At 40.7% G+C, this 19,333-nt stretch overlaps 3 protein-coding genes across 3 annotated transcripts; all 3 read right to left on the bottom strand.

Moving 5' to 3' along the window:
* Positions 1 to 4,479: 4,479 nt before the first annotated feature.
* Positions 4,480 to 5,703, bottom strand: LOC110888656 (uncharacterized mitochondrial protein AtMg00810-like). The gene has a single exon (XM_022136171.1). The coding sequence runs from the start codon at positions 5,701 to 5,703 to the stop codon at positions 4,480 to 4,482; it is 1,224 nt and encodes a 407-aa protein (XP_021991863.1).
* Positions 5,704 to 8,001: 2,298 nt separating this feature from the next.
* Positions 8,002 to 8,755, bottom strand: LOC110888654. The gene is made up of 2 exons (XM_022136170.1): positions 8,609 to 8,755; positions 8,002 to 8,556 (listed from the first exon to the last, which is right to left on the bottom strand). Exons 1-2 carry the CDS (start codon positions 8,753 to 8,755, stop codon positions 8,002 to 8,004), a joined length of 702 nt encoding a protein of 233 aa, XP_021991862.1.
* A 5,198-nt stretch (positions 8,756 to 13,953) lies between these two features.
* LOC110890873 (tubulin alpha-3 chain) lies at positions 13,954 to 18,024 on the bottom strand. Its single transcript, XM_022138522.1, has 5 exons — positions 17,837 to 18,024; positions 16,420 to 16,634; positions 16,148 to 16,347; positions 15,066 to 15,574; positions 13,954 to 14,435 (listed from the first exon to the last, which is right to left on the bottom strand). The coding sequence occupies exons 1-5, from the start codon at positions 17,947 to 17,949 to the stop codon at positions 14,123 to 14,125; spliced, it is 1,350 nt and encodes a 449-aa protein (XP_021994214.1). The 5' UTR covers positions 17,950 to 18,024; the 3' UTR covers positions 13,954 to 14,122.
* Between the last annotated feature and the right edge of the window lie 1,309 nt (positions 18,025 to 19,333).

Genomic DNA, 19,333 nt, shown 5'->3' with positions numbered 1-19,333 from the left:
TTGAAGAATTTGTGGTGTATTGTGATGCATCACACACCGAAATGGGTTGTGTGTTAATGCAAAAAGGCAAGGTCATTGCCTATGCTTCACGTCAACTAAAGGTGCACGAAAAGAATTATATTAAATGGTGTGTCTATTAATCTTTAACCCGGCACGACCCGGGCAACTGAACGCATAACAGACATGTAATTCTTTTACAAGATTATTAAGCAAACAATTATCCCAAGTTATAAAAAGTTTTGTGCCACGGGCATTTAAATAAATTTTAAACATTTTCAAAACGAGTTAGTTAAATTGTATTTACCAGTGTAAACTGACGTATTTTCCAAAAAGGCTAAGTGCAGGTACTACGCGTAATAGGCTGGCCACTCCTTAGCATCCGTAGAAGTCTCGCAAGCTTAGGATGCATGAAGTCTGTTGAAATAAAGTTTCCTTTTTGTTTGGATCCGCCTGTGGATCTATTTCGACTATTTTGTGATACTTGGATATTACAATATTATTAAGTTGAAATAAGTCTTTCTTTGCTTCCGCTGTGCATTTATATATTGTATGTTTGACTATGACGATATCAACTACGTCACGGAACCCCCACCGGGCCCACCGGTGACACGTGGAAAATAGGGGTGTGACAGTGTTGGGTGAACACGGCCCGTGCTGAGCCTACTGTAATGAAGAAATTGTTGTCGGATTGCCCTGTTTTCGTGCATGGGGCAATGTTTCTCGTTTCCCTTGTTATTCTTCACCATCCAGAGTGTGTTTTATTATAACACCATCATCCAAATCTTAAAACCATCATTTCATTAAAAATCATAGAGAGAATTACATAATGTTCCTAGAAAATTAAAAAGAAATAAAAGTGAAAAATCTTAACTAGATAGGTCAGGTGGTATAAAAAGTTATCATAAAGAGTTCTACTTCTTTGTTGAGAAAATTTCGGGAATAGTTTCCCGATGTAGTAGGACTCTTGGCCGAGGGTTATCTTCCTAGATGTTGTCAAAGCCATTCTTCTATCTCCCTTGGAAGGAAGAAAGCGGCTTCATTTTCCTCAACATCTCGCGTAGGAGGGGGAACGCCCACCGGGATCCCTTGCACTATCTCTTGCGGAGGCTCCGGGTGTATGGCGTACCACTCGGCGGGTATGATGACTTCGGAGACCACGTTCCATGCCCTTTGGGTTATTATAGGCACCAAAGGAGGAGAGGCGAGAAGGTTTAACCTCTGGTGCAAGAGGTTTACTTCTCGGAGACACCCTTCCAGTCCCACCGTTAGATGGTTGATACGGTCGACCAATGCTTCTTCCACCCCCGTCATTTCATCAATAGCCTCTCTTAGGGCGTAAACATAGTTTACAAGAGAGTCTTCCGCCATTGACGATCTCCTCCCCTGTCGGTTATTTCTTGATGAAGACGTTACGCTTGTCCTGCTCGCCATTTCTGGGGAAATAGACCGAAAAGATCTCAATTTTTACGAAACAGTCCTCGGACACGGCCCCGTGCTCGCTGAGCACGGCCCCGTGTCCAGCCGTCTGCAGGTTTTTAAATTAAGGAATCTTGGAGTTTTAAATTATTTTCATGGTTTTTTTAGTCAAATTTTAAGCACAGATAATTTAAAACAAAGTTGCACAACTTATTTTAAGTAAGATTCCTTGGATAATAACCTTACAAACTTCACACTAAAGGTTGGAATCATGGAGTTTCCAAGCTTTAATGGAGGTGGTGGTTGAAAATTGAAAGAGAAGGCAATGAACAAAAGTGGAAAAGACAAGGTGGCTCTTGGGAACCTTCTTTTAGAACTTACCTAGGATAGTATGAGTGAAGATCCCAGGAATCTCTGTCTTTTGAAGTGGTCAAAATGAGCAGGAATCTGGCTGCATTTATAGAAAACGACAGCGCGTTGGACACGGCCCCGTGTTGGGTGGACACGGCCCCGTGTGCAGTTAAAATCCTGACACATTTTGTCCGTATTCTGACAAACTCAGAAGGGAATCTTTTAGGTGGACACGGGGGCGTGCTGACCTGGACACGACCCCGTGTCTGGAAGCTGTCTTATGGAGTTTGCATGTTTTTAAGGAGCCTATCCGTGTCGGGTGGTTCCTTACTGGATGGAACAACCCCAAAGTGCCTAAGATACCTTAATTGCTCTAGACTAAGACGAGAACGCAAGAGGTTGTCGGTTAGGGTGATTCCTATGCTATATGTAGGTGGACAAGTCTAACCCTTTTCCGGGCTCTCGTTAAAGAAGGTGTATGCCGAATCGCTCGGGTCTATGTATGCATCGAACGAAGTCGATTGAGAGTCCTTCACGGCACAATTGGCACAGGGACGACTATCGTCCAAGTCTTCGCTAGAATTGAAGGTATTTTCGGGGGCAACGAGGTTGTTTGAATGCGATCCCAATACTTCTTCTTGGTCATTGTCTTGAGATAAATTTAGGAAATCCATCCTAAGTTCTTTTAACCAATTAAGAATCAGATCTTCTAGTTGAAATAGTTCATCAAGAAGCATTTCCCCTAAAATATCTGGTTGGGCGCCTTCGAGGGAGAGATAAGGATTATTTTTACTTTCGCCCCTCTTAAGGATACAGGGAAACGATGGGTCTATATAGTGGGGCTTATAATTGACACCACGTACCATAAGAGTGCCGAAAGTAAAAAAGATCATTATCACTCATTTTTGTGTCAGAATTTACCAACCGTTGGGATCTTACGGTTCTGTTTTCAGTAACTAAATCTTGGGCACGAGGGCGTGTTGAGTGGGCACGGCCCCGTGTTCAGCTTACTGTCTGACTTAAAACAGGATTGCTAGTTCCAAAGATTGGGCACGGGGCGTGTTCAGCGGGCACGGCCCATGCTGAGTTCTGCAGAAGCTGAAAAATTTAAGAAAATCCTAAAAAAAATAAAAAGAAAATAAAAAAAATGATTAGGCCGTTGATTCCTAACTTTCTTAAAATCCTTGTGTCCCCGGCAACGGCGCCAAAAACTTGATGCGTGTTAGTGTAATATAATTTAAGGTATGTATTTTAAGCCCTTTTTACACTTTTAGCCAAGTTTTAAATTTATAAAACATGATATTTACTAACACTAAACACACATATGGGCAAGTGCACCCATCGTGGACGTAGTATAGTGTTGGTAAGATACCGAGGTCGTCCAAGGACACAAGAGCTTTTAGTACCGGTTTATCCTCAACGTCTAATCAAATCAAAATGTTAGAAAAAGATTTTAAACTAAGAAAATAAAACTACTTAAAATGCTGAAAATAAAATAAAAACAGATAGACAAGATGAATCACTTGGATCCGACTCGTGTGTTAGTGTAACCTTTGATTATTTTCGCACTTTTGCACTTGTTTAAGAGATTATCTTAGTTATTGTAGTAGGCCCCTCTTTTGAAGGCGACGTTACCCTCAACCCAGTAGTTTGAGTCAGCAAGGATACAATCCTAAAGGGTCGGATTATTGAAAGATAATTAATTAAGTTATTAATGCATAATGTGGTAGGCCCCTCTTTTGAAGGCGACGTTACCCTCAGCTAAGTAGTCCGAGTCAGCAAGGATACAGTCCTAAGTAGCTGGGTTAAAGTATTAATAGTAGTTTAACTTATGAGGGGATCAAAACCAATTAAAAAGTGCAAAAGATTAAAAATAAAAAGTATTACACTAAACATTTGTCTTCACCAAGTGATGTAAGAGACTTAGGCAAACATGGCCTTTGATTGTCAAGAACTCTTACGATCAATCTTGGATCCCGAGACGACTCACACACTCTATGATGGACAATGGATGATGGTGTTATGGTGGTGGATGATGGTGTTATGGTGGTGGTGGGTGGTGGGTGGTGGGTGAAGTGTGAGAGAGGTGGTGTGCCAAGGGATAAGTTGAAATAGCTCCAAACACTCCTATTTATAGGCTGAACAGAAGCTCGGGCACGGCCCCGTGTCCATCCTCGTCTCTCTCTTCATTAATTGTAATTCGCAATTACAATAAATGCGCCTGCAGGAAGTTGACCACGCCCTCGTGTCCGCTGGGCATGGCCCCGTGGTGGGCAGTAGAAGCTTCTAAAGGTTTGTCTTTTCTGCTGCTAGTTGGGCACGGCCCCGTGCTCGCTGAGCACGGGGCGTGTTCAGTCTTCTGTTTTCTTAGTTTTGCTTGGGAAGATGCTGTCGAGGGGTCGGGCATTCCACTTTTGTTCCTTTTCTTGTATTTATGTTAGATTTAGCTGTCTTTTTGCTTCTTTTTCTAATTTGAGCTCATTTAATCCTGAAAATACAAAAGGAAGACAAAAGCACACTTTTTCCAACATTAGTACTAAAAAAGGTTAGTTTTATGCCACAATTGATATAATTTATATGTTGCATTTTGTGCATATCAGTTTGACACATGGAAAGTCGGGTGGAAGTTACTAAGTTCCTCCGGTAGTTCGAGTCTGTAGGCGACTTTGCCGATCCTTTCCAGAATCATAAAAGGTACAACATATCGAGGCGCTAGTTTCCCTTTCTTGCCGAACCTGACCATACCCTTCCAACCTGACCATTGTCGCAGTAGACTACCGAAGCGTGAATGAGAGGAACTCGTAGTTCCAGCAATAAGTTACGGATCCAAGTAAGCTCGGCAACAGCATTGGCGACTCCTCGATATTCAGCCTCTGCACTAGATCGGGACACTGTAGGTTGTCGCTTAGAAGACCATGAGAGTAAATTGTTACCAAGGAAGACACAGTAACCACTAGTGGATCGCCGGGAATCTGGACATCCTCCCCAGTCAGCATCAGAGTATGCAACAAGAGACTGGGTAGGAGATTTCACCATACGTATACCATAATCTATCGTCCCTTGAATGTATCGCAGGATGCGTTTCAGGAACGCATAATGAGGATCATGAGGCTCATGCATAAATAAGCAGACCTGCTGTACTGCGTAGGAGATGTCTGGACGTGTAAAGGTAAGGTACTGAAGAGCACCGGCAAGACTGCGATACAGTGTTGGATCATGAAATAGCGGGCCATCTGTGGCACTTAACTTGGAAGACAGATCCACCGGAGTAGCACAAGGTTTACAGGATTCCATGGAGGCCCTCTGAATAATCTCTTTAGCATATTGTGCCTGATCCAAAAACAAACCCGAAGCGGTGCGGGTGACTTTAATGCCTAAAAAATGATGCAACTGACCCAAATCAGTCATTGCAAACTCCCTTGAGAGTGTATGAATGATGTGTTGCAGGAAGCTATCTGAAGAAGCTGTCAAAACTATATCATCAACATATAATAACAAATATGCAATCTCATGACCCTTGCTGTAAATAAACAGGGAATTATCGCACGCACTGCTGGTGAAACCCTGAGATAAAATAAAATTGGCAAAGCGTGTATACCATGCTCGGGGGGCCTGTTTAAGTCTGTACAAGGACTTTTTCAACCTGCAAACAAAACCCGGGTACCGTTTATCAACGAACCCTGGTGGCTGGTGCATAAACACGGTCTCATTAAGGTGGCCATGGAGAAAAGCATTTTTGACGTCCAACTGATGAATAGGCCACGATCTGGAGACTGCCAGTGACAAGACCGTTCTGATGGTAGCCGGTTTCACAACCGGACTAAATGTGTCATCACAGTCGACCCCCACGGTTTGAGACTTCCCATTAACAACTAACCGTGCTTTATACCTCTCGAGTGTACCATCAGATTTAAATTTGTGGCGAAACAGCCACATACACCGAATGACCGGACTATCAACTGGTCGTGGAACCAAATCTCACGTCTCGTTTTCCTGTAAAGCAGTAAATTCAGCCTGCATTGCGTGCAGCCAGTTCGGGTCGGTAAAGGCCTGGTTGTATGTTTTTGGGACAGGAGAGATAGTAGAGGTATGAAGGTTGTAGTGGGGAGGCTTAAGGGACCCGGTTTTGGATCTGGTGGCCATGGGGTGTGTGGAGGGTGGTCGGGTCATGTGTGCAGGCTGTTGTTGTGAGGCCGTAGAGGGCCCAGCAGTAGAAGTGGGTCCCGAAGAGAGGTTGGGCCGGTCAGGGGAGGTGGGAGCAGGTGTGGTGTGGGCTGAGGGGTGGGTCGGGTTGGCTGTAGGTGGAAGTGGTGAGTGGGCTGAGTAAGGTGGTGGATTTAGTGGTGGTCGTGGACGGCGAGAATAGGTGAATCGGAAGGGAGTGGTGGTTGTGGGCTTAGGTGCGGATGGTTGAGTGGGAGTAGATAGTCCCACGGGTCTAGTGAAGGTGAAGCCGGGAGGGGCGGTATCGTCAAGGAATTGATAAGAGGAGGTGGGTGTTGGGATGGTATAAAGGAAGACCGATTCGTCGAAGGTGACGTGCCGGGAAATAGACACTTTCCCGGTCGTGGGGTCAAAACACCGGTATCCACGAAAATCTGGTGGATAGCCAAGGAAAATGCATCGGGTAGAGCGGGTGTGAAGTTTGTGAGGTTGAGTAGCCGAGGTGTTCGGGTAGCAGGCGCAACCGAACACCCGAAGGTGGTCATATGTGGGATGACGGAGGTAGAGGGCAAAAGTTGGGGTAAAGAAGTTTAGGCGTTTTGTGGGAAGAATATTGTGAAGATAGGCTGCGGTGTGTAGGGCTTCTACCCAAAAACTGGGTGGGAGATGGGAGTGAATGAGGAGGGCACGAATGACGTCATTGAGGCGACGTATCATGCGCTCTGCACGGCCGTTTTGTGAAGAAGTTTGAGGGCATGAAAAACGAAAGAGGAGGCCGTGTTGGATGGCAAAAGTCTTGAAGGCGTTATTGTCGAATTCGCAGCCAAGATCACATTGGAATGTTTTAATATTTCGGTTAAATTGTGTGGATATGAGGCGGTGAAATTTGACAAAAGTGGAAAATGTTTCAGATTTGTATTTTAAGGGGTAGACCCAAACAAAATGCGAAAAATTATCTATCAAGACCATATAATATTTGTATCCTGATTGACTTGTAACAGGAGATGTCCAAAGGTCACAGTGTATGATATCAAATGGTGCAAATGTAAAAGAATTTGACGAGTAAAATGGTAAACGTTTACTGTTTGATAGTTGACAAGAATGGCAAATATTAGATGATTTATGTTTATTACAAAAAAAAGGAAAATAACGACTAAGAACATCCAAGACTTGAGTGCCGGGGTGCCCTAAACGATCGTGCCATGGAAGGGAAGCAGTGGTGATGAAGGTAGCTTGCGGCGGAAGTTCTGGCGGTGTTAGTGGATATAGATCCCCGGTGCTATTGTGGCGGGAGAGTAGACGCCCAGTGCGAAGGTCCTTCAAAGAAAAACCAAAGGGGTCAAACTCAATAGAAACACTATTATCACGAGTAAACCGCCGAACAGATATTAACTTTTTAATAATCTGTGGGCAGTAAAGGATGTTAGGTAAAATGTATGTACGATTGGGTAAGGTTAAGTAGCCTGTTCCAGACCCTTGAACTGGCAAAGACGCGCCATTGCCGACCAAAATTTTACTACTAACAGGAAAAGAGTTGGGTATTTGAATCGTACCTTGTTCGTCAGTGGCGTGTGAGGTGACGCCTGTATCCATGATCTGGTTTGGATCCTGATAGTTCAGCTGCATAGATGCCATTGCCGACTGGAGATCAGAAGGACAGAGAGGATTGTAACCGGTCGGTGTATTGGTGATGTAGTGGGCCTGCGGAGTCAAAACAGGAGAATAGGGAGTGGTCGGGTATTGGGCTGGGTTAAAATTTTGGGCTGGTTGAGGTATGGGGTGTTGTTGGGCTGTATAGTGGGCCATCGGAGGTGGTGCAGCGGGCTGGGAGAAGTGGGTATTTGGCTGAAAAGCGGGTTGTGTGGGGTAAGGGCAAGGTGGAGTATTCCACCATGCCCATTGTGGGTAGGAGGGATTGTTTGGAGGCCATGTTGGCTGCTGTGAAGGGGTGCCACAGCCAGAACCGCTTCTGCGATTACCGCGTCCACGGCCCCGACCACGTCCACGAGTTCGATGGGGCTGCTGGGGTTGGTTGTAATAGGGCTGCTGGGGTTGGGTAGTAGGGTTGGATTATGAACCTGTTGGTGTTCGGTTGTGGGTAGTATTCGGCTGCTGTCCAGAAGCAGTAACCAGAACCGAATGTGTGGTCTTTTGGCGTGCCTCCTGTCGAATGATCTCGTCCTGCAGCATACTGCGTGCGAGATCCCAGTCAGCGTTGTTGGCATTGATGAGGGAGGCCGTGGTATCATACTCTGCAGGTAGGCCTCGAACAAGCTGTAAAACAAGTCTTTCTTCGGTGACCGGATGGTCAACATCTTCAAGTTGATTGGCGAGGTCCTTAAGATTCTCGCAATAATCGTCCAACGACGAACAGGCTGCCAAGGTAAGGTTGCAGAATTTAGTTTCGAGAGCACCGGCCCGCGCCTTTTTATTGCTGAGATAAACTTTTTCAAGTTTCAGCCAGGCATGACGAGCGGTCGGTCCAGCATCAAGAACACGAGGCAGGTTGTTGTCTGACACTGTGCTATAAATCCATTGAAGCACAAGTGCATCCAGCTCCTGCCAAGATTTAAAATCTACATCAGTTTCAGCCGGCGAGGGGGAACCATCGATATGATCAAGGACCTGATAAGCCAGAGCATGCAGTCAAAAAAGCTACCCAAGAAGTGTACGTAACCTTAACACCGTCAAGGATACGTATCTTCGATTGGATGTTCGTAACAGAGTATGCTGGGTGCAGGGTTTTGATGGTTTTGTCGGCTGAAGATGATTCGGGTCCATCGTTCTTGTTGCCGAGATCATCTTTCTTGTTGCCGTCATCCATTGAATGCTAGGGTTTGGATGAAAAAGTAAAGGGGGCTGTCGAAACAGCAGGGGAATTGAAAAAAAGGAAGGAAAAAGGGTAATCAGAACCTAATGCTCTGATACCATAAAAGTATTATGGAACTGTATATTTCTGAATGAATCATACGAATACAAATGATCCCATTATATAGGGATCAGACCTAATCTCTGTACAAGGAAATACAAATCATAACCATAATACAATATCGTAAATATAGAAACTCAATCAATCTCCGCTAATAGGGACCACCCTCTCCTCCTCTCCCAGCAATGGTCCAATGTTTTACAAAATGTCAAAAGTTGGAACCGCCAGTTGCTATTTTTTAAGTTGGGTCCGTTGTCGGCCAACTGATGAAAGTTTGGATTATTAAATTCCATTATTCCTTTGGTTTTCTATTAACTGTGACTTCTTATAAATAATAAAAGATCACTGCTAATATTCATCAAATAATTAGCTCAAAAATTATACTAAGGGGGTGTTTGGGGTTGAGTTTTGAAAATAGATTATGCGTTTTGAATAATCAGAATCAGATAATTAGCTGTAACAAAACGTGCTGCAGAAAGATAGTGTTTGGATTTGATTATGTTGTTTGATATTACAATAATCAGATAATCAACATTGTTTGGATTTGATTATGTTGTTTGATATCACAAAAATCAGATAATCAACTATTTGAGTGTTTGGCAAGTATATATATTTTAAAAAAATAAATAAGTGAAAACGTAAAAAATCAGTTTTTGGATTATCACGTTTTCCTGCAGCAAGGGGTGACCTACTTATGGATTATCACGTTTTGAACTCTACAAAACGTAAAAAATCACTTTTTATTAATTTTTTACCAAACACTCAAAATAGATTTTTTGCGATTTCAAAACACAATAATCAAATAATCAGGTTGAAAACGCAATCCCAAACACCCCTTAAATAGGAGCTCATCTTATCGTGTATTAAAATGAAACTTAACAGAATTCAGTTACACCCTCTATTTAATGTAATTATTGGGTTACAAACACGCGTGGATGAACTTTTTGACATATTACTGCTTTTATTTGTGTGTCTACTCTTTCGATTCCTACAACGACTGGTGGCAATGTTGTTAAGAATTGGTTTGTACCCCATCGCAAAGCGAAGGTACAATTACTAGTTCAGATTAACTATTTGTGTTTCCAACTAAAAAAGGTCGTATATCATACCTACTCATTAATGCTTAACCAAACTCTTCTCTAGACTGCTTCCTATGTCCAAATACACAAAATTTATATGCATGTGATATGTGAATACATATTCATACTTGTTTATCTCTCATATACATATTGGAGTGTCCAAGGGGCTTCGACTCCCGTGGACCTTTTAACTGGTTGTTTCATGATGTTCTCAGCTTGCTCTTGGCTCAAGAATACGAGGTTTGACACCAATCATCATTTGTACCTTCAGTTTTGTTGTATCAACTTCGAATTGTAGAAAGGGAAAATAGTCAAAATGGTCAAGTATTGGTCAACTTTTCCAAAATGGCCAAGTCAAACGTCTTGTGGAGACGCCACAAAAAGGCTGAAACGTCTTGGCGGCTGACCAACGAAACTATGCCACGTGTCCGACACTAAGCTCAGACGTCTCGACGTCTTAGCTGAGATGTTTCAGACGGCTTGAGCCGTTTCCTCACGGCTGCACATGGCTTCAGACGGCTTAAGACGTTTCAGGCGGCTTCAGGGGCAAAGGATAAGGTATGTCCGGGGGGCGCACGACCCCCCGAACTTTTCGATGCGTAGCGTTATGAATAGTACTTTCGTATAGGTATATACGTTGCCCCCCCCCCCTCTGGGTTTCGCGAAAATGGGGGGGGGGGGGGCTTCGCCAATGGGCGGCTTGAGCCATTTCACCCTCTTTAGCCGGCTTCAGCAGCTCAAGCCGGATTGCTATTTTTAAGACGTTTCCTATTTGAATTTAAGATGTTTTGTACCAGTTTAAGACGTTTTGTACCAATATAAGACGTTTTGTACTAATTTAAGACGTTTTCGATTATTTAAATACTGTACATTATGAAAAACCGTATTTAAAGTATAAATCTAAGAATTTGTTCTTTAGTAATTATCTCACAACATAAGGGTTAAGTTTGTTGTTTATACTGGGGGGAAGTGAGATATCATTAACGGAAACATTGAGTACGTTACTGATGGCGATTCAAAGAGACGTGGTTTAGAAATTGAAACAGATCATTCATATAATAGTTTTTTAAATTATGTTTATAAGATGTGTGATACTCCAAACATTACACGCTTGTCATACCGGATGTCTACATTTACTGATCCGATCGATATAATTAATGATCGAGATGTTAGATTTTTTTTTTTTGATTTGGTGATGCAGAATCCTTTTGAATTATATAAATTATATGTTGTTCAAGAGTCTGGTGTTGGTTCCTCTGGTTTTTCTTCTTTAAACAATTTCAAATCTCCAGATCTAAATCTTTCAGTTAAAGAAAATGTTGATGTTTTAAACGATGAGTGTCCTATTTCAGAAAATAATTTTGAAAAATCAACCGCGTCTAACAACGAATCAGCTTCTTCATCTATAGTGTTTGAGGCTGGTCATATATTCAATAACAAAGAAGAGATGAAGCTTGAGTTAGGAAAGAAATGTTTGTTAGAGCATTTCGAGTTTAAAGTTGATAGATCATCTAAGACACGGTATGAAGTGTCATGCATGGGTGATGGTTGTCAATGGCGATTTAAGGCATACGCTATTCCTGGTGGTAGTTTATTTTTTGTTAAACATATGAACAATAGACACACCTGTTCGAAGACGTAAACATAACATGAAAGACGAAGGAGTACGGTGAACGACGTGTGTGTGTTTAGGGGGTATATATAGTTAGTTAATATGGGGGGTTAAATGAATATTTAATGTAACTTTAAATGAATATTTAATATTTAAATGGCTGTTGAGTTCATTATTATGTAATCTTTTTCATTGGATTTTACTGCAATTGAACTAGAATTCAAATGTAAATCAGTAAACTTTATAACTTTATTATGATTCAATACAAAGTACATAAAAAACATAACACAAAAAAATACAAACATAATCATTTGAACTAGAATACACCAAACCGCTACTTCCAACTGGGTAGGAGATCCGGATTCTGATTCCGGAATTTGCATCGAAACACCTAGCAATGATAAAGATGGGTCGTGAACTGGTAAGTTCCATCAACCCACATTTATATTGGCCTAGGTGATATGTAACAGGTTGTTGACATTTTCTTCAACGGTTCTGCAGCTTCGGTAATGTTAGAGGACCTGGCAAACACATTGGTCTCACCAATGTGTTAGCCGGGGTCTCATCAACCACCCTAAAGGGGCAGAACCGTCATGTGCCGAACAATCCGTTAGACCCTTCACGTATCGGTTGTAGATGAGTTCTTGAACCCGATCGACCCCGCAGAGCACGTGGAAGGGGAAATCCGATCACATCCGATGAAATCGGAGGAGATCTGTGTCCGTTGTAGATGACTTCTTAAACCCGTTTGTTGAATTCGAAAAAATAATTTTCAGGGGGTCTGCCCATTTTTTTTGAAGCTGTGAACACTAATGGGGTAGAGGATATGGTGAAGAAGAAAAGGTTGTATATAACAGGGTTGAAAATTGTGAACGTCTTAAAAACAGGTTTCAAACGTCTCAACTTTTATAGAAAACGTCTTAAAAACAACATTGAAATTCGTGAAACGTCTCAACTTTTATAGAAAACGTCTTAAAAAAACTTTGAAATTCGTGAACTTTTGAATGAAATGTCTTAAAAGTAACTTTGAAAACCGGGAAACGTCTCAAACATTTTAATTTTTTTTAATTCGTGATACTTTCAAACGTCTCAAGCCGTGTTGAAGCGTCTCAAGCATGTAAAAATTCTGACTAGGTGCCGATTAATCCCCGACTAATCTCCTATTAGTCGCCGATTAATCAAATTAATCCCGATTAATCTCCCTAAATTCCGATTAATCCCCGATTAATCGCTAGTCCCCACCCCGCCGCCCGACTAGCGACTAGCGATTACTGCAACACTGGACTCTCAAGCCATGCAAAAGTGTCGGCTTAACAGCTCAACGTTAAGACGGCTCAAGCCGCCGTCTGAAACGTCTCAGCTAAGACGTTAAGACGTCTGAGCTGAGTGTCGGACACGTGGCAGCGTTTCGTTGGTCAGCCGCCAAGACGTTTCAGCCTTTTTGTGGCGTCTCCACAAGACGTTTGACTTGGCCATTTTGGCTATTTTCCCTTGTAGAAACCCTTAAATTCTTTGTATTGATTTCATCACATGAGTGTATGTGCACCAACCTTCGGTTTTTGTGGATCCATACCATTATCACTTATGGAAATCTCAAATCTATATATGGTCCTGAACATTGTCCATGGTATCAGTGATTGAGATTCGCCTCATACATGGTTTGTATTGGTTTTCAAACTAGCAACCCAAACGCGTTCATGTTCTTCTACCAACATTGCCAGGATTCGACCTATATCTGATTGTATATTGGTGATATACTGATATTATTCTTACCTGCTCCTTACAAAATTTGCAAGGTTGTATTATTCTTCCCGGTCATTAAGGCTTTGTCCATTATTTTTTGCGCATTGTTGCTACCCGCAATAAGACGCGTCTTTTGTTTTAGAAGAAATATGCATGTCAGATGTGAGATTCTAGAGCACCTAGATCATTCTAAAATGTTCAAATGCCAGCCAATGCCACACGCATCGACGCAAACTCTAAAATTGGTCATACAAGACCTCCCGTTACTAATGCCTCGATCTATTGTGGCATTGCTAGCGTCTTCTAGCACTTGATGCTCATACTTCGGATAACTCCTATGCATTAGCATATACTTTATATGCATACAACCTCCTATGTTTCTTGGTCAATAACATACTGTCTTGGTCTTCCAAACTACAAGCCACCATTTCCTGTTCAAGTCCTAAAACCGAATATCACATGACTGCTAATGTCGTGGTAGAAACATGTTGATTTCAACATATGCTATTTAAGCTTCACTGTCCACGACCTCATGCCTCGTATACCGAGACATAAACATAAGACTCGGCTCGTATTCATTTTTCCCAAAATGGTTACTACGAGTCGGATTCTCATGTACCATTCATCACACCATACAATCTTCATACCAAACGCGCAACTAGAAAGAACTTTGCATTTTACTTGATAAACTGATACTGTGGATTGTTCATAAGAGTAGTAAAAAGTAACTTCGCGATTAGCAAACAGCGGTTTATAACAAAAAGAAATTAATCATCCACATCTAACACACATGAAACGATAATCAACAGCCCAAAACAAGTTACCATTTTAATACTCCTCATCTTCACCGTCATCCTCCACTCCTTCAGCACCAACTTCCTCGTAATCTTTCTCCAATGCAGCAAGATCTTCACGGGCTTCCGAGAACTCACCTTCCTCCATTCCTTCACCGACATACCAATGAACAAATGCCCTCTTTGAATACATCAGGTCAAACTTATGGTCAATGCGTGAAAACACCTCCGCAACTGCTGTGTTGTTGCTGATCATGCACACCGCTCTTTGAACCTTTGCGAGATCTCCACCTGGTACAACCGATGGTGCTTGATAGTTGATCCCGCACTTGAAACCAGTTGGGCACCTGTTATTAAATCAACATACGAACACTGAGTCAGACTTCATCACCGTAAATAAAAATATCTTTCTAAAATAGAAAGGCGAACAATTAGGGCTGCAAATGAACCGAACATTCAGTGAACAATTCGTGAACCGTTCAGTGGGAAGTTCGTTTGTTTAATAAATGAACAAACACGAACAAGAAATTTTGTTAGTTTAGTTAAATGAACAAACATGAACAGAGGCCGCATTCGTTCATATATGTTCGTGAACGTTCGGTAACGTGTTCGTTTACGTTGGTAACGTGTTCGTTTACGTTCGATAGTTTGTTAATACTTTTAATTTTTATATTTTATTTAAATACTTTAAAATACTGACAAATTAAATATTTAGCAAGTGTTAGTGTATATTATATTATCTTCATGAAGGCTTGTTTGTATTTGTTTGTTTTCATTTGTGTTCATGAACATTCGTTTGCCTTTGTTACCGGAAATTAACAAACAAACACAAACACGAACACGTTCATTTCCTTAACGAACGAACAGGAACAAAGAATCTCGTTCGGTAAGGCCTTGTTCGTGTTCGTTCGGTTCGTTTGCAGCCCTACCCGTTATCGAACCCACCCACTTCGCAAATCTACTATCAAGGTTCTTACCAATCAACAAATTGCACGGTGCGTTTGGTTTTGATTGTCGCAACAGCAGCGTTAACATCTTTCGGAACAACGTCTCCACGGAACATCAAACAACACGCCATATACTTTCCATGCCTAGGATCACACTTAGCCATCATGCTGGCAGGCTCAAACACCGAATTCGTGATTTCAGGAACCGAGAGCTGCTCATGGTAAGCTTTTTCAACAGAGATCACAGGCGCGTATGAGGAAAGCATGAAATGGATACGAGGGTACGGCACAAGGTTGGTTTGGAACTCTGTGATATCGACATTGATGGCTCCGTCAAAACGGAGAGAAGTGGTCAAAGATGATATGACCTGAGAGATCAATCGGTTCAAGTTGGTGTAACTAGGCCTTTCGATGTCTAGTGATTTACGGCAAATGTCGTAAATGGCTTCGTTATCTAAGAGGACCGCCACATCAGTATGTTCGAGTAGAGCGTGGGTAGAAAGAACACTGTTGTAGGGTTCCACAACTGCAGTTGAAACCTACACCAAAACAAATAATTGATAAACATTAAGTCAGACACAAAGGTATTTATGGTTTAACAATTTGTTAATTTAGGGCTGCAAATGAACCAAACGTTCAGCGAACATTTCGTGAACCGTACGGCGGGAAGTTCGTTTAGTTAAATGAATGAACATGAACAGAGGCCGCATTCGTTCATTTATGTTCGTGAATGTTCGGTAACGTGATCGTTTATGTTCGATAGTTCATTAGTGTTTTTAGTTTTTATATTTTATTTAAATACTTCAAGATTCCGACAAATAAAATATTTAATAAGTGTTAGTGTATTATATATTCTGTTCATGAATGTTCGTTTTCGTTCGTTGCCTAAAATTAACAAACGAACACGAACAAGTTCATTTCCTTAACAAACGAACACGAACATAAAATCTCGTTTGATGAGTGTTCATCAACACATATATTTCTTAACAAACAAGCACGAACAAGGTCTTGTTCGTGTTCGTTTGGTTCGTTTGCAGCCCTATTTGTTATAACAAAAGTTGTCTTATATGATGAGAGCGCATGTCTAGATGAAATATTCAAGATGCATATACCTGAGGAGAAGGATAAACAGTGAACCCAAGCTTTGACTTTTTTCCATAATCAACAGACAAGCGTTCCAACAACAAGGACCCGAGACCAGAACCAGTACCTCCACCAACAGCATTGAATGCCAAAAAGCCTTGCAATCCGGTGCAGTTATCGGCCAACTTTCTTACTCGATCGAGGCACAGATCAACAATCTCCTTTCCCACTGAAAATAAAAAGATTTTTTAATAAATTTTCTTATAAATAATTAAATAGAGCAGAGGGGTCAGAAGTAAACCTGTGTAATGGCCTCTTGCAAAGTTATTAGCTGCATCTTCCTTTCCGGAAATAAGCTGCTCGGGGTGGAAGAGTTGGCGGTAAGTCCCGGTCCTGACTTCATCGATGACGGTTGGTTCGAGATCAACGAATATCGCTCTTGGAACATGCTTTCCTGACCCAGTTTCGCTGAAGAAAGTATTAAATGCATCATCTGCGACGCCAGGTGTTGTGTCACTGCCAGAAAAAAATGAAGCATAGACGTTATTAGTCGAAAGTCACATTTGCATAATAGTGTACATACTCAACCACAATAAAAGAGAATTGTGCATAAAGTTGGTCTTTCAAAAATCAAATCGTATCCCCAGATCAAGGAAGTCAACAAGAGAGTCAACCACAATTCAAATACAGATCCTTAACAGATCTAACTACTAGCCAATTTGTATCTCTCTATAGACAAACACACACAAATTATCAAGCCTGAGATCACTAACAAACACATTACAATAAACTCATTCAGATCCACCAACTTATACACATATAAACGTTGAAATCGAAACAAAATCAGAATACAAACCATATAGCACTAAGAACAGCAGAAAACTGACATAATAGAAACCGTAAACACTTAAATTCATCCAAAACCAAATTAAACCGTTTCAAACACACAAACATACTCAAAATCCACATGAAGCCTAAGATCGCTAGCTTAAACAACTTCATTTAGCGCTAAACCCTAATACACATGCCCTAACGAACACATTACCACAAACTCATTCAGATCCGTCAACTTCTACACAAATAAACATTAAAATCGACAAACGAAATACTTAAACTCATCCAAAACCTAAATTAAATCGTTTCAAACACATCGATACACTCAAAATACGAACCAAAAGCACTGAAAACATCAAAAAACTGACAAAATAGTAACCGTAAACACTTAAATTCATCCAAACCTAACTAAATCTACTCAAAACGAACACATTACCACAAATTCATTCAGATCCGTCAAGTTCTACGCAAATACACGTTAAAATCGACAAACGAAATACTTAAATTCATCCAAAACCTAAATTAAATCGTTTCAAACACACCGATACACGCAAAATGAACTGAAAACGAAACAAAATATGAAACCGTAAACACCTAAATTCATCCAAAACCTAACTTAATCTACTCAAAACGAACACATTACCACAGATTCATTCAGATCCGTCAAGTTCTACACAAACACACGTTAAAATCGACAAACGAAATACTTAAATTCATCCAAAACCCAAACTAAATCGTTTCAACACTCAAAATGAATGAAAAACTGAAAATGAAACAGAATATGAAACCGTAAACACTTAAATTAATCCAAAACCTAACTTAATCTACTAAAAACGAACGAAAAACTGAAAACGAAAAAAAAAAAAAAGAACAAATGAACAAACCTAGGCATCATGCCATCGGGCTGAATGCCGTGTTCGAGGCAGTAAAGCTCCCAGCATGAATTTCCGACTTGAATTCCGGCTTGACCGATGTGTATGCTGATGATCTCTCTCATTGTTGTTCTGTGTGTGAAGAATAACAAGCAGTTGAGTTCGATCTACACGATCTGTCGGTTAAAATGGGGAGTGAGTGAGAGATATACGGAGATATTTTAGATTCCGATCGGGAAGGTGGGCTCCACCCACTCCCGCCAGGCTTGCATCTGGCCCCACCCGGTTTGCTTGAATTTACTATTTGGTCCTTTCTTTTAAGGAAGATACAAATCTAGTCTTTATTATAGGGTCCTAGTGGCTTTAAGTTATCTATTGTCAATAATATTCATGTTACTATTTTTAAGAAAAGAGTTAATTATTATATTCATCTGTGTGGTTTGTCAAAAATCACTATTTCAGTCTATTAGTTTAAAAATTGTGATTTCAGTCTCTGTGGTTTTACTTTCGTAACCATTTCAGTCCCTATACTAACAGAATAAATGGATTGAAATGGTTACGAAAGTAAAACCACAGGGACTGAAATCATAACTTTTAAACTAATGGACCAAAATAGTGATTTTTGACAAACCACATAGACGAAAACAGTAATTAACTCTTAAGAAAATAATGTTTAAAAATGAAGTTAAAAGTGGTGGAAGGAGTTGGAATTTTAGTTTTTTAAGTGTGGGGATGATTAGGGTTTATGTGATTTGATTTGATTTGATTGTAATTTGAAAGGAATCTTGTGTTTTTTCGTTTAATGGCTTGTTAGTCGATTGATGGTGCTTTAGTGAACACGAGGCATAGAAAGTTCTGGAAGGACCTTGTTTTCAAACTACGGTAGCATCCGCTATCCACCTTTGCTATGATGGAAAACGAATTTGGTGTCTGAATTTTGTTCAATTTATTGGATTATAGTAAAAGACATGTAGGAACTAATATGGTAGGGGATCGTGTAAATCTAAGCATCTTGGACAAGTTTTTCAGTTATATATCATGTTGATGCAAACAAGACTCTGATGAACATTATGTACGTTTGTATCCATCATCCCGTTTTGGAATTCATCGTCTTCTCTTTATAGCCTTTAAATGTTATTGTTAAGTTTCTCAACCAGTGACGGACCCATGAAATTTTTCCTGGGGGTGCGGAATATTTTTAAAGATTTTTGGACCCTGGCTATATAAAAAAAAATCGGTTCATAGCGGGTCGAATTGGGTCGGGTCATGTAAGACAAAAGAACATCAAACTAAAATCTATATAATCATTAAAAACACGTCAAACGTCATTACAAAAGTATTTAAAATTGTGCACTACATGTTTTCATTTTTTGAAATCTATCTAAAACATCATCTAGAGATACTAAACAATCTATAAGTTCATTACATTCTTACTCATGGTTCATATCACTTATCACATATAAGTCGCTCCATAAGTTCATAAAACAACACTAACCACGTAAAAAAATA

This window comes from Helianthus annuus, chromosome 11 (genome assembly GCF_002127325.2).
Source record: "Helianthus annuus cultivar XRQ/B chromosome 11, HanXRQr2.0-SUNRISE, whole genome shotgun sequence".
In the NCBI taxonomy this organism is placed as follows: Eukaryota; Viridiplantae; Streptophyta; class Magnoliopsida; order Asterales; family Asteraceae; genus Helianthus; species Helianthus annuus.
The sequence above is the reverse complement of the archived record's forward strand: the minus strand, read 5'-3'. Positions and strand labels throughout refer to the sequence as shown.

What these genes read in the sequence shown, in the direction of transcription:
- LOC110888654 (XM_022136170.1), bottom strand. Translation starts at nt 8,755, where the DNA reads ATGGATGACGGCAACAAGAAAGATGATCTCGGCAACAAGAACGATGGA. An exon ending in GTATCCTTGACGGTGTTAAG is followed by an intron (nt 8,557 to 8,608) that starts GTTACGTACACT and finishes CTGGCTTATCAG; the next exon opens with GTCCTTGATCATATCGATGG.
- LOC110890873 (XM_022138522.1), bottom strand. Translation starts at nt 17,949, where the DNA reads ATGAGAGAGATCATCAGCATACACATCGGTCAAGCCGGAATTCAAGTC. An exon ending in CCCGATGGCATGATGCCTAG is followed by an intron (nt 16,635 to 17,836) that starts GTTTGTTCATTT and finishes TTTTTCTGGCAG; the next exon opens with TGACACAACACCTGGCGTCG. An exon ending in CTGTTTATCCTTCTCCTCAG is followed by an intron (nt 15,575 to 16,147) that starts GTATATGCATCT and finishes GTTTTGGTGTAG; the next exon opens with GTTTCAACTGCAGTTGTGGA.
- LOC110888656 (XM_022136171.1), bottom strand. Translation starts at nt 5,703, where the DNA reads ATGTGGCTGTTTCGCCACAAATTTAAATCTGATGGTACACTCGAGAGG.